The sequence below is a fragment of the Lactuca saligna genome, chromosome 3 (genome assembly GCF_052625555.1).
Source record: "Lactuca saligna cultivar CGN05327 chromosome 3, ASM5262555v1, whole genome shotgun sequence".
Lineage (NCBI taxonomy): Eukaryota > Viridiplantae > Streptophyta > Magnoliopsida > Asterales > Asteraceae > Lactuca > Lactuca saligna.
Window position 1 is genome coordinate 199234184 of NC_136419.1, and position 15919 is coordinate 199250102.

Sequence of the window (15919 nt, forward strand, 5' to 3'; positions counted from 1 at the left end):
TGAGCGTTCTTTTTATGGATTTTCTCGGTTTAACATATTCTACGACTTTCGTTTAGATCACTAAGTCTAAATCTTGCTCTATCGTAAATTCACTTTTTACGCTTCCCGGTGCCGTGCTGGTTCCGTCGCGAAACTTCGACGTGTCATAACTTCTTCGTTATAACTCGGATTTCGGCGTTCTTTATATGTATGGAAACCTAGTGACATATACTACAACTTGGTTCAAATTATTTATTCTAAATAATATTTTGTCGAAAAGTCATTTTCGACCCCTATTATCTCTAAATTGACTAGCCCGGATCTACGGGCGTTACAAGCTGGCGCGATAGCAGCACATCACACACACGCTTGTATTCCGCACTATGAGATCTTCCTGGGGATTTGTACTCTGAATTTATTATGTTTTTATAAAATGGTTTCCAGACACGCACATCTTTTATGAAATGATATGATCGGTGAATGTTTTATTTCTAATGTTTTGCTAAGTATGTGTTTTAAAAATGAAATTTCTGGCTCGTATTTTTGGGATGTTACATAACAACTTCTAAATGGCATACCACTGAAGTGAGATTTAGACCATGTCTCTGCAGGAATCTTACACAACCAAGAATGAGCTTCATCATGCATTTTCTTCAACTGATCCATTGCATATTTAAAGTGATTCAATGTTGTTGCTCTAACACATTCCCAAGCCAAGTCACTCAACTCTTTTCCGTTCCATTGTTTCTTCAAATTCTCCTGAATATGCCTCAAACAAAACCTATGTTCTGCATTAGGGAATACCTTTGTAACTGCTGGTATTATCCCCTTAACAAATGCAAATATAGCCAGTTTCATTTATAAAAATAGAAAGTAAGGTACACTATCATGAGAAATAATTAGGTAAAACATACCTTTTGTCTATCAGAAATGAAGGTAAAATTTGAATTTTCTCCCAATTCCAAAGTCTTCTCCTAACAGTTCCATGAACCAGGTCCAAGAACTAGTTGTTTCAGCCTCTACTACTGCATACACTACAGGGTATATTCCATTATTTGAGTCTAGACCCACAGCAGTTAGTACCTACCAAGGATATGGGCCTTTCAAGAATGTACCATCAACTCCCAGGAAATCCCTTAACCCAGCTTTGAATCCCAACTTCAGTGCACCTAGACATACATATATTCTTCTAAAAGTTCTTGTAGTAGTCGACAAGCATGGTTCAGTATACACATCTATCCTAACAGTTGAACTAGGATTAGTGTTTAGTAGTTCCAAAGCATAATCCCTCAGATACCCATATTGAAGTTGGTAGTCCCCACTAATCACACGTTCAGCCATTTTCTTTGCCCTAGCAACCTTTTGAACTGACATACCAAGCTCCAGCTTCTTACACAACTCCTCGTGTAAAGCTCTGATTGGAATTTTAGGGTTACTTTGAATTTGTGGAACAATTAAGTTTGCTAAATATTTGGAAGTACAAACTCTAACTGATCTTGTCTGCAAACATTTATGGACATCGTGTATTGTTTTCACCAACCAATCCTTATTCTCATTTGGCCTCGAGATTTGGAGTGCCCAAGGACATTTTCCTTTTTTACTAATCACATTTTTGCCCTTGCACTTTACCTTACTTCTAGTTGATGGCCCACCACATTCAACTGTTTCAGTAGATTGTCCCTTGCACTTTACCTTACTTCTAGTTGATGGCTCACCACATTGAACTATTTCAGTAGATTGGTCCACAACACCTCCACATTTGACCCTTATCCTGATTTTATCATTTTTTTGCTAAGTATAGGGACCTCCTTGTATTTACAACATGTGAATGCATGTAGTCCACAACTTCCTTCTTTGTTTTGAATCACTGCCCCACTCTATATGGTTTTAAATGGATCTCCCCATGTAAGCATGGACTTGACCTACTCAACTCCTTAAGCATTTTTGTCCTTTCATCTTCATAAATTCCTGCATACTGATAATAATCACTTTGAATAACTTCCAACTCTTCATCAACTATGTCATTCCCTATACTTTCGGTTTGCTTGTTTAAAATTCCATGTTCATCTACATCCACCGAACTTTGGAATTCACTCATGTCTACATCCACATCAAATTGCAAGTTAGACTCATGTACAATGTAGTCACTATCATCAGAATCATCTCCACTATAATCAAAACCATCTCCATTCTGAATATAGAAAGCATCTCCACTATCATCACTTACAATGCCCTCTAGAATTTCAATTTCTACTTGATTCTCTTCACCATTTGGTACGTTGTACTCAACATCAAAGTTAGCATAAGTTGAATAATCATTTGTAAATGCTTCAAATTCATCGAGTCTTACACATTGTTGTCCATCAATATCTTCACAAATTGGTTCCTCTGCAAGATTACCTAAATTACCCTTACACACTTCTTCTATGTGGCCCATGATCAATCCTTCATTCACATCAATGACATTACTTTGTTGGCTAACTGGAGACATAACATATGGAACAATAGTCTTTGAATGATCTTGACTTTCATCCATATCTATTACCTGTGACTGGTCAACAACATGGTTGGTAGGGTGGTCTAACTCAAGCTTTTTACTACACGATCCTACTTCTCTTCTACAAGGTTTTTTTTCTATTAAGTTCCGGTGACACACTCTCAGGTTCCAATTCCTTAATAACAACTTTGGAAGGAGACTTAAAATAACTAGCTACGATAGTATGACCAATTTCAATATAGACCCTTACAAGTCTGTGTTTAGGGACATACGAAACCAATTTAAGAACATATTGATCATAACCTAAAGGCAATAATCCATAGTCTAAGGGAAATTCAAGGATACAGAAATGGTAGTAAAGAGTTTGTTCACCTTTGTACCCAAATTCTCGAACCATGTCATCGAGTTCATGGACATAAAATAAATCAGTGTCAACGTCATCCACGTATGATACAGTACCATCGACATATTTCCTTCCAGGTGACTTGGTGAAGACACCACTATAGTGTATCTTCAACGTGAAATAGTTATCATATCCCTCTACAAACATAAAAATAGAAAGGGTAAAGAAGATGATTTATCTTCACGTATACATTCAAGGAAAACAAAAACTTAAGGGTTTTTTTTTTTTTTTTTATTATTATTATTTTATAATGAAAAATCTTACCGTATCTAGATTGCAAGTCCTTCAAGCACGCATTTTTTTCACGCAAACACCATATTAACATAACCATTTTCCTTTGGTGTTGTGTAAACCCTAAACCCTAATTTCGTTTCTTGGATAAGAGTGATCTGTTGAAGGCGAAGTCATTGTACTCTTGGGATATAAAGAGTGTTTGAGAGTTGACGTGAAGGAGACAATGACATAATCATTTCCCTCAATAAAGAAGAGGGTACCAGTGAAAAGATTGATTTGCCCTTATATTATTTTAATGAAATAGGAGTTAACGGCGGGGTTCTAACGGTGTAAGGGATAAAGACCATCTGTCAAAAGTTTAGAAAGCACAAGGACCATCTATGAAGTTTTTAAACCACAGGGACTAAACTTCAGATTTTGGGAAACCACAGGACCATTTATGATTTTTTTTAAATATATTTTTATGACTTTGTTATAAATAAATAACAAATCTAGATCAACTTTTATGTATTATTGTATAAAAAATAAAAATAAAAATGGTATGAACTAACGTATGTATTTGATAAAAAATCAATAACTTTGGTCGCAAAATTATAAGTAAACATTATAATTAGCGATCAAAGAATTTGATACATAAATGGATGGAAATAAACTTCAATTTTTTAAATTAAATCCATTAAAAACGTACAACAAATATTTTCTCGAGAAATTAACGATACTGTATTAAATAATGTTTTACAAAATTTGGCAAAAAATATAAGAATATATATTATGATTTTTTTTTTTCATATTTATATAAACAACTTTAACGAATATTATTATAACAAATATTTATTTATGAATTTGTCAAAAATATTATATTTGTATCGTCGAATGTGTTTTTTTTTTCAAGTTTTGTAATTTTTTTTCAAAATGTTTATCATTAATAAAGTTGGAAAAAATATAAATTAAAAAAAACTTAAAAAAGTAAAAATATATTTGTTTTTTTAAGTTAGAAGATGTTAGAAGACTCTGGTCCACATCTGCATCAAAAAGAAGGCGCACATATATTTTTTGGTCTGCAATCTTTAAAAAAAAAAAAAAAAAACAATCTGCGAAAACTAATATCTGCGTGTGATCTACACAACACAGATAGTCCATAAGACAAAAATAAATACAACATTAAATCTATACCAAAAAAAAATCATATATATCAACATGATAATCATGTATCCCTCCTGTTAGTCTTAGTGACCGTGGGTGGGCTTAGTTAAAAACTTTCTACCGTTCAAAAAAAGAGAAAAAAAGAAAAAAAAAAAAGTATGATGTCGAATTTCTATTTTCGTGTCGAATTTCTAGACATGTCGAGTCACTAGTCCCGTAGTCCGTATCTATCCCTTTCGTTGAGAATCCTTTCCAGTTTGCAGATTGTGATCGATAACTATGGCCACGAAACAACCGACAGGGTTAGAGATTATCGGTGGCTTAGCTATTCACGTTATTGTATCGAAACTCGGACCTTCTGATGCAGCAGCTGTTGCATGTGTCAACAAACGCTTCAAAGATTGGGCTTCGGATGAATCTCTATGGGCGTCTTTCTGTGCGCAAGAACTGAAACTCTCTTCCCCTATTGATCCTTTGGGCAATCAATGTCCCACTTTTAAGGTTAGATCAGTGAATATCAGTTCCACGTTTTGTTTTAGATTCACAGTGAATAGGGATACTCAATCTGTTTGATTGTCGGGTTCTCTATGCTTTTGATGTGAAATTAAAGAAAATCGTTTCTGTTATCTAACAAAAAATTGGCCTAAACCTTAGCTAGGTTTTCTGTGGTTCGTGATAAATTTGGGGGAAAATTTGGTTGATTACTTTATATGTCATCATATTGCTCAAGTTGTAAAAAATTGGTGTCATATTTGTAACAAATACACATCAGTTTTGAAATTGAAAATGAATAGAGGGAACTTAATTGTCAAATGTATATGAAATGTGAGGGTTAGCCATATAACTCCTTCATACAAATAATTTCCTTGAAATGGCATATCCAAATAACCCCAAATCTGGTGTTATACGGCTAACCCTCACATTTGGGGTTATTTGGATATGTGATTTCAAGGAAATTATTTGTATGAAGGCCCTCTTGTTTTGTTTTGTTTTTTGTTTCAATCAAGTCTTCAATGAATGGGTAGCAATCATGATATATACGCGAATGTTTTATGGAGTTTGCTTGACGCCTATTATATGATCACTATGTTTAATTTTGTTTTCTTTTAAAATGTTAGGCAGCTTATGGGGCATGGAGGGAAGCTTATGGTATGTACCCATGGTCTCTTGTTAAACGAGTGAAAGATATTTGGGACAGAATCAAAACATGGTTAACAAAAAATTTCCCAGAGGTGTTACCCACCCTTCGTAAGGGTGCTTCTGAAGATGAAATAAACAAGTTAGAAAAGTGTTTGAAAGTAAAACTCCCTCTTCCCACAAGGGTCCTCTACCGATTTTGTGATGGACAAGAACAATGTAGTCCTTCATCAAGAGGAAGTACAAATAGACTTCAAAATCTATGTGGTTTAATCGGAGGTTACTCTTTCTATGAATATCTCGTGAATGTTTTCTTGTTGCCATTAGATCTTATAATCAAAGAGACGAATGATATTGTACGCCATCTTGGATTTAGTAAACACAAGTACATTGTTGTGGCAACTTCTTCTACTTACATTGAGAAGATCTTTTTTCTTGATTGTGAAGAGGGTCAACTCTATGTTGGCACCAAGAATCTTTTAGTGAGTCGAGAGATGATGCCGTGTGTTCCGAATGGATTGATAACTTCAATTCATGATTCCAAAAGTTGTTTTCAACAAGATGGTATGTTGTTATGGTTGGAAGAACATGTTCATCGCCTTGAAACTGGATATATTAAAGTTCGTGAAGAAGGAAATATTAGAAGCATTAGTTTGTTCCCTGAACAACTTCCCCTTTGTTCTTCAGCCACTACAGGTGGTGTTCAGGTGCTGTTTCTTTTTGACTTAATGAACTTATTAAAAGTGTGGCTTAATCCAGACAAAATGGGCTTAATGGGTTATGCATGTAATCTGGATAGTTATACATGGTTGTTTCTTTTTGACTTAATCCGGACAGAATAACTTAATGGGTTAAGCCAAAAAAAACATGGCTTAATGAATTAAGATACCAACCCTTTACCTTTTTGCACTTCTTCTTTTTTCCTCCAAACTCCTCTCAAGTTAAAATCGATAAATATTGTGAAAATCGTTTGTCTGGAATGCAAGGGTAAAATCGTCATATTCTGTAATTTAGAAACAGCCTTTATGTATACAACATTGTATCCAGACAAACATCATTACCCATGAGAAAAAAGAAACAACCCCTTGCTGTAGTTTCTTACTTATGCTCAACTTTAAAGCAACAAATCAAACAGCTAGTATATAAAGGGTAAAATGGTCATTTAGGTTCGTGCTTCTGCTGTATTTGTGCCTGAGTTCAGTGACCTTGTGCAAGAAAAAGAGAAATACATGTTTGCTTATTCAATTCGTATGTCTCTTAAACCCGAGGGATGTTTTATCCATGGAATGTCCTTCAATTCATGTCAACTCTATTGGAGACATTGGATCATCAAAGCAAATGATCATGTTGTTGCAGATATCAATGGAGAAGCTGTGATAGGCCAGGTATTCATCCTTAAAATGTTATATTATGATCAAGGGTCTTTACTTAAACTTTATTTTAATTAAAAGTGAAGATCCAAGAATCTAGCAAGGAGAAAGGAAACGCAAAAAAAAGTGAATAAATTAAGCTTGTCAAAGTACAAAATACAAGTCGAAACACAATTTAAAAAAAAAAAAAACATGTCAACCCTAGAAAGTAGAAAGTAAACGACACTTTGAAAAAGGCTTCTATATGTTTCTAGAATGTAAAAGTTAGTTTATTTATTTACAGTTTCCACTATTACGACCTGGGGAGAAAGAATTTGTTTACGAGAGTTGCACGATGTCCGCATCGTCTCGGGGATCTATCGAAGGTTCTTTCACATTTGTCCCCGGAAGGTTTGTATAAAGAAAATTCTTGCAATATTTGTTTTTATGTATAAAATACATTACATTTGATTGGAATTTCCATGTTTTTAATTTTTCATTTCATTTTGTCATGGAATACATTATTATCCAACAACTCTAGTACCATTTCTTTAAAGACAAAAACAAATTTGTTCATTTTTCTATATTTTGCTCCTGGAGTAGCCGGGAAAAATGTTTTCTAAACGTTCAAAAGAAGTATAAAAGAACATTAAAAGCGGGTACTACTATTTAATTGTTCATTTTAACTTTTTAAAAAAAGAAAAATAATAATAATAATTAAGTTTTCCAAAGGAAGTATAATAATGATTTGCACATTGTGTTTGTAGATTGGCAGATCCGAAAGGAAGTACCTTTGATGCTGAAGTTGCTAAATTTCCTCTTTTGTTGCCGGAATACATCTTCTAATTCCAAAGTGTTGTCCATGAAAATATGTTCATATTATGTAATGCATGTAATGCATCGCATACTATCTACCTTCTTTAAAAACAAACAAAGATATTTGTGTGCTTAAAATCCACAATGATTTCTATTAATCAATGATGTGAGAACCTTGGAATAATTTTTGATATTTTGATTGTCCATGTGATTATTTTAGATTAGAATGGCAACTATTGGAGGTTTTTTTTAGCGAAATTACATATATATGCTCCTTTATGATTGTTGCTTAACCGATTGTTCATTTTAGCCTACATGGTTTACTTAAAACGATGATGGCTATTTCTGTCATTTGGTTAATAATCTACAATGTATGTTACTTCATCATATATTGTACAAAGTTGGAAATTTTCAAGGAGATGATTTTCGTTCTCTTTGGGTCCAAATAAATTCTACAAAGGTTATGGGAGGTGATATTTCAGCTTATGTTTTGATTCATCTATTTAAAAAAATATATTTTTTCAATTTTTACGTCTTTTATTTTAACTGAAAATGATAAAGGGTATAAGGGGTTAACTCATTTTTTTCATAATATGTTTTAATCTAAGAGATAAATCGATACAAATTTTGGATTATTTTTATAATCACTACTTCGAAAGATTTTTTTGTTGTTGGAGATGATAGAATTTGATTGCATGTTGATGTCCTTATCCTGAAAGTCAACCTAGGAACAATTTTAACCTCTTTGTTTACTTCTCTTTCTTCTTTTTTTTAGTTGTGTAATACACTTATAATATTTTCTTCATCATTACATATAACAAAAGTAGTAATAGTTAAACTAAAACATTAAGGCTGCATGGAGTTGTTCTCGCTTCCAATGCATGGAACACCCCCAAACACCGCCTCTTGGCTCTCTCTAAGGCCAAGCAGATATGGTAGGTAGTGGGAGGAGAGAAGAGAGAAAATTGAGAAAAGTGGGCAATTGACTAGTTTTTTGACCATTTAAATGTTTCAACCTTATTTTTATAAAAAAAAAATATTTTTTCTTTTAATACAAAAATGCATCTCACACCCCTCTATGATAATTACAAGAAGTGTTTTTGTGGCTAAAGATAACATGCTAGGCTCACCAACGCTACATATTTTTATTTATTTATTTATTTAAAATAAAAACTAAAGAAACAAGTTCTCCTCTTATTGATGCTATTTTATTAAAGTATAGTTTGGAAAAATGTTTGGTCATTACATAAATATGTAAAATGTCTTAAGAAAATAACTAATTTAGTCAAATATCTTAATAATTTTTTAGTTTTTGGCCAAAAACTAGCATTTGTCTAAAAATAGCTACCGAAAGCGTAGGCCATTAAAACCGTCAACTATTTCGTATTATTGGTATAAGGCTTCATGTTAGGTATATAAAGAATCCTTTTACGGTCTATTGTTTCCTCTCATTGATCTACTATATCCCAAACCGTAGACCATAAATGGTCTACTGTTTCGGTCAAATGGTCTACGGTTTTAGGGTTATTATTATTATTATTATTATTATTTTATTTTATACTATTATTTGATAGAAGTTGACTAATAATTCATGAATTTTCACTACTATTTCGTACCCGGTATATATTGCAATGAGTTACAAACAAACAAAATTACAAAAACCGTAGGTTATTAAGAAACCTACGGTGTACAAGCATTTGTTGCACGTTTTGTGCAGTAAATGCTTGTACACCTTAGGTTTCTTATGAAGCCTATGGTTTTGTTATTTTTTTTCCCAAAAAACTATCTATTAAATCTCATCCTAAATAAGAAAAAAAGTCGAAGATTTGAAATTGAAGGCTCTATTGAAAAAGTTTTCCTAGCTTCAAACACATAAAAATGACGAAAATAAAAAATTATAACTTTATATGTTCTAAGCCAATGGGCCTGAAATAGTAGACAGTCCAAGAAACAGTAACCATTGCCCGAAAGAATAGTCAACAAAGGTTTGACCTTAGTCAACCAAGGGTTGACCGTAAACGATCCTAATTGTCTACGGTTTGCGGGACTATTTTGGGACAACTGTTAATTTTTCATTAAAAATGGATAAGTCATTACGAAAAATTACTAGTTTAGTAATTTTCTCAAATGAAGGAATTTTTCATATTATAACTAGTGTTCCTTACAACAAAGAAATTAAAACCTTGTATAATAAAAAAAAATATATGACGGGTTGTAAGCATATCAAGTTCTTAATAGTATATATTAATATGTATTTGTAACATTGTCTTCATGAGATCAATGTTTTTATGGTATTTGTACACGTGCTTTTTAAGATATTATTAGGATACTAGAAATAAGAATTGGTTAACCAGATTATATTTTATCCGAAATGAAAGATAGTTAGAGATGTTTGGTTTGTTATAAGATTGTCAAAAGTGTTTGGAAATATATTTAGTTGTTGGGAAATGAAATGAAATAAAATAAAATAATTAAATTTGAATAATCTTTAATTTCTCACTAATAGTTAGTTTTTTAATTTTAAATTTATTTCAAATATATAATAATGGCAAAAGAAAAAAGAAAGAATGATACGTGAATTCCTTCCACCCATTTATAAGAAGGGTTAATGTCATAAACTATTTAAAAAACATAATTCCCTTGCATTCAAAGCATGTTATCAAATCGTAAGGTATATACTCTAATTTTTATTTAAAAAAATAACATTATAATCTCCTATAACCTTATTTTGCAGGTAGATCGGAAGCCAAGGTTAAAGTCATATACACGCAACAAACTATTTAAGCCGTTAGAAAAACCTCCGACCACTTCAAACACAATTCACCACCACAATCGCAAACACCCATCAACAACGTTTACCATTACCAAAATCGAACCAAAGCTTAGTAAACCACATTGTTTTCTATTTATTATAGACTTAATAGAAATATATACTCCTATGTTCTACATGACCCTCACCACCAACCAAACATATACTATAATTTACAGATCATACTATATATCTAATAAAACTATTGGGAAAATGACACATATAACACAAAAACTTTTTAGTGTTGACCAATTTAGTCTCTTATATTATTTTCATGTCTTTTAAAGGAATAGATTGATTTTGTCGGATCCAATATGTTAGGGAAAAACGAAGAGGTAACTTGGTTACCCTTATGTCAGCTCACTACCTTTTATATTTTAACAATTTTAAGAAAAAGGAGCCCACAATATCTCTCTCTCTCTCTCTCTCTCTCTCTCTCTCTCATTTTCCTTTTCTTCTATATTGCAGAAAACACACTAGTACACAAGTCATTTAATAGTGCGAGTGATTTTTATTTTTTGATGCGGTGCTTTCTAAAAACCATCTTATTAAATATCTACAACATTAAAAAATAAGAGAACCGCACCATAAAATAGCTTTGTTAGTGTGGTTTCCCAAAATCGCACCATTAAAGCATTTTCTGATGCGGTTTTTCAAAACTGCACCAAAAAATAATGTGGAAACCGTACCAAAAAACAATTCAACCGCCGCAAAAAATAGCTTTGTTAGTGCAGTTTCCCAACATCGCACCATTAAAGAGTTTTCTGATGTGGTTTCACAAAACCGCACCAAAAAAATAACATGGAAACTGCACCAAAAAAAAAATTACAGTCGTCTCAAAAAATAATTCGCACTATAAAACATTGATCCGCACAAAAAAAAATCTCACTAAAAACATCGGACTGTACCATTAATCTTTTCTCTAAAAATTTCATTCGAAATTTTCATTTTTTGCAAGAGCCCTCCAAATTTCGTTCAAAATTTTCATGTTCAAGCAAGCTACAAATTGGTTGATCCATCGAATTTTTTATTTCCCTTCTATATTTTCATTTTCCTCCTATATTTTCATTTTCCTCTAAAAGTATGTGTTTTCCCCCTTTTACGGACAACACAAGAAGCATATCTCTTTTTTTCTTCCTTATTTTTTTTTCTTGATTAATGTTTAGTTTGTTTAAGGTGAAATAAGTTGGTTGATCGGAAATATGTAGGAGATGGTGGTGCTTGGATGGTTCTCGGCAAAGGCACAACATTTGTAGCCGGTGTTCACGATGGTTAGTGGTGGAGATGGCAGGTACGCAGATAAACTAATTTTTGTTTTTTGTTTGTTTTTTGTTTCTTTTACTGATTTACGTTTGGTTTGTTTAAGGTGGAATAAGGATGATGGATCTGAAATATGTAGGATATGGTGGTGCGTGGATGGTTCCCCACAAAGGTAGGGGCTCTGTTGGCGGTGTTCTCGGTGGTTCTTGGTGGAGATGGCATGTGGTATAAGGGTGGCCCGAGATGGCGAGATGTTTAACTAGAAGAGAAGCAAACTCATGAAGATTTAGGAGTTGTTTTCAAGGAATAAAGATGGTAAGGACTGTGAAAAACGATGGTAACTGGGGATGTTGGGTGTTATTCGTGGCTGTAATGGTGGTTTTTGGCTAAGGTAGGGCAGATGACGATGGTGTCAACTGGTGGCGGTTTTTGCTCGGTTGTAAAGGAGGTCAATGTATAGATGCTTGACGGTGGTTAATAACAATAAAAGTGGTGTGACTTGGTGATTCTTCTGTTATCGACAACAAACAGGTGGTAGAGATTATGGCGGTTTAAGGGTGGATTCCGGTGGGATGATTTTTTGTGCTGTTTGCATTTTTCGGAGCGGTTTTTATCATTTTATAGTATGATTTGTATTTTTTTTGTATTATTTTTTGGTGCGGCTTTGACTATTTGAGAGAACTCCTCTCTAAAACTACATCATATTACTCCAAAACATGCTACATGCATATTAATAAATAATATTTTACATTGATAGTTTAATTACAAAAGACTGGATACAAACCGACTAAGTTTTTAGTATATTACATAACTACCCATGAAATTATAATTTTATACATACATGATCACTAAATACAAAAGTAATATTATCAAATATTCTAAATATTCCAACAGTATGTGTCTATAATGGATGCTTATTACCTGCAATTGTTAAACACTGAAAGGGATAAGCGGTGATACTTAGTGAATTTAAAAATAGATACAATATAATGTAATGCCATATATATATATATATATATATATATATATATATATATATACACACACACACACACATATATATATATATATATATATATATATATATATATATATATATATATATATACCAATATGACAGAAGCAAAGAGGAACAAATAACAACAAAGGCATATGTGAATCATGTGACAAACTTTCCATATCAACAAATGATTTGATTTAAAGATTTACAATCAATGAGATACAACGATTTCGACTTCATATACATCAATAAGACTTCAGCCCAAGTGGCACGGAAAATACAATTTTAGATTATCATTTTGCTAGAATATATAGACTTTAAACCCTATCTAGCATTCTGCCAATACCAAAGTGATGCTTACTCATTCACTTCATGGTCAAAGGATACATACCAGTACCAAAGTGATGCTTCATTCACTTCATGGTTAAATGTATAGCTCCATTATCATAATAACACGGGAAAGCACATTGCACATATAACACATAACATATAATTGTTCCTATAATTTGAACTCACCGTGAAATAACTGGAGGTTAAAATGGTAATTTGAGCAGCACTTCGTTTCTATAAATAACTCTCTTCAATGAAAACCGAAAGCTTTATTAAAAACTGGGTCTTGCGAGGGTTGAGTTTTAAACCAAAAAGATAAATTTCTCCAGGTCTTCGGGCACTTCGGGACGTTCTTTGGGTGTTAGGTAGGTTCCCGGGACTTCGGTGGATGTTAGAATAGCTTTAAAATGAGTTTAGGGGTAAAAAGTGTGAAATTTCCAAACAAAATCGAGAAGGTTCGCACCTCACTTTATATAGGGCGAGGCTTCGGCCGAAGGGGGGAAGGAGGGACACGCGGTAGCAACGAGGGCGAGGGGGAGGGGTACGCGACTCGTATGCGAGGGGCCAAGCATCGGATCTCGGGATGGCCACCGACGCAACATGCGTCAGCAGCTGGTTAGGTTGCGTTTCGGACTCGAGAAGAATACGACGCACATCAGACACGGGGTGCCTGCGAGGAGCGGGTGACGTGGCCGAACCTTGGCCTAGTCCTTACGAAAATTCTCGGTTTTTGTGCCCCGATTTTAAAAAATTCATAACCTTCGCATACAAGCTCCGCTTTCGATGTTATTTATATGCACACGTTGGCGAGATTATACTCTACAACTTTCCTTTAGACTCCGTTGGCTAATTTTGACTTTATTTTTAATATCATCATTTTTAACAAACAAGGATAGGAAAATCCGATAAAAGTTCATAACTTCTTCATCCGACGTCCATTTTCATCTGTATTTTTGCCGTTGTACTACTATTGACGAGACCTTCGATTCTCGTTTAGGTTGTGTCGGCTAAAAATCACTCAATTTTTATTTCGAGTTTTTAGCTGTATACTACTATACTGAAACTTAGAAAAATCATAACTTCCTCATACGAAGTCAGATTTTGACGTTCTTTTTATGAAAATTCTCGGTTTAACGAATACTATGACTTTCATTTAGATCACTAAAGCTAAAAAGTAATTTATTGAAAACTCACTTTTTACGCTAAATAGTGTTTTGCCGGTTTTGTCGTGGATCTTCGATTGATCATAACTTGTTCGTTATAACTCGGATTTCAATGACGTTTTTGCCTAAATGCTTATAATGAGATAATCTACAACTTTCAATAACATGGTTTTTATTTATTTAAAACTTTATATTTTTGTTAATTTTGATAGTTGACTTTTGATCAAAATTTTATAAGATTTCCAATACATTTTGAGTGATTCTAAACATAGTTTTACTTCAAATCTCATAAAAACTATCTTGTTAGAACTCAACGCTCAAAAAATATAATATTATTAATTTTAAGCTAATAAGCTTTACAAAACACGATAATCGAACAAGGTTATTAACGTATATGTTACAAATATCTTCTCCTTTTGAGGATTTCATCCTCGAAATTACATCAATTAAAACAAATGGGGATATTTCGTTCTTATCTCATTCTTATTTTCCCAAGTATAATTTGGGTCTCTATGGTGTTTCCACTTGACAAGCACCAATTCCACTTATTTATTACGTAGATTAGTCGTTTTTTCGTTTACGATCTCTTCACGCTCTTCTACATATCTTAACTTATTATCTACTTTTAACCTCGGATAACGAAACCGTTTCATCATATATGCTTAAACATTTATGCAGATAGCTCACATGAAACACATCATGAATACCTGCCAAATCTTCAGGCAATTCCAAGCGGTATACTTTTTTTACCAATTCTCTGGATGATCTTGAATTGACTAACAAATCTAGGACTTAGTTTTCATTTCTTTCCAAATCGCATAATGCCTTTCCATGGGGATACCTTCATCATTATGAAATCACCCACCTAGAATTCTATAGGTCGTCTCATCCTTTCTGCATAGGACTTTTGTCAATCCCGGGCCGCTTTCATTCTTTCTCGTACAATTTGAATATTGTCAGTGGTATCTTGAATCAATTTAGGGCCTCTAAGGATTTTTTTTTCCTACCTTACGCCAACATAATGGAGTATGGCATGTACGTCCATATAGTGATTCATATGGTGGCATTTTGATTGAAGCGTGGTAACTGTTATTATATGAAAATTCGATAGGAGGTAAGTACTTGTCCTAGTTACCACTGAACTCCACGACACATGCACGAAGCATATCTTCTACTGTTTGGATCGTTCCCTCCGTCTGACCGTCTGTTTGGGGATGATAAGTTGTACTGAGAGCAACTCGAGATCCCAGTTCACGTTGCATAATCGCCTAAAAATGAGAAGTGAAGCGAGTGTCACGGTCGGAAGTAATCTTTAGTGGCACACCATGTCTAGCAACAATTTTATCCAAGTACACTTGTGCATATTTCTCCATTGGAGCTGTTTCACGCATGGCAAGAAAATATGTGCTTTTAGTAAATCGGTCGATAACCAAATAATATCGTTTTGTCTAGCAATCTTTGGAAATTTGGTAATAAAATCCATGGATAGCACTTCCCATTTCCACACGTGAACATTAAGACTTTTGGAATTCCGTAAGGCTTTTGGTGTTCTGCTTTGACTTGTAAGCATACTAAGCATTCCTTTACGTATCTTCCAATGTATTTCTTTAATCTAGGCCACCAATAATCAACTTTTACATCATAGTACATTTTACTTGTACCAGGATGTATTGATAGCTTAGACTTATGAGCTTCATCTAAAATCTTTTGTCTTAATCCACCAATCTTTGGAATCCATAGCCGATTCTTGAATACATTTAATCCTCATGGATCATCAAGTAAAAGACCAGTATAATGTA

At 33.5% G+C, this 15919-nt stretch overlaps 1 protein-coding gene across 1 annotated transcript; it reads left to right on the plus strand.

The window, feature by feature from the left end:
* The first annotated feature begins 4412 nt into the window (after positions 1–4412).
* On the plus strand, positions 4413–7751 carry SKIP16 (SKP1/ASK-interacting protein 16). The gene is made up of 5 exons (XM_078986431.1): positions 4413–4757; positions 5375–6100; positions 6560–6778; positions 7047–7153; positions 7510–7751. The coding sequence occupies exons 1-5, from the start codon at positions 4536–4538 to the stop codon at positions 7586–7588; spliced, it is 1353 nt and encodes a 450-aa protein (XP_078842557.1). The 5' UTR covers positions 4413–4535; the 3' UTR covers positions 7589–7751.
* Positions 7752–15919: the final 8168 nt, after the last annotated feature.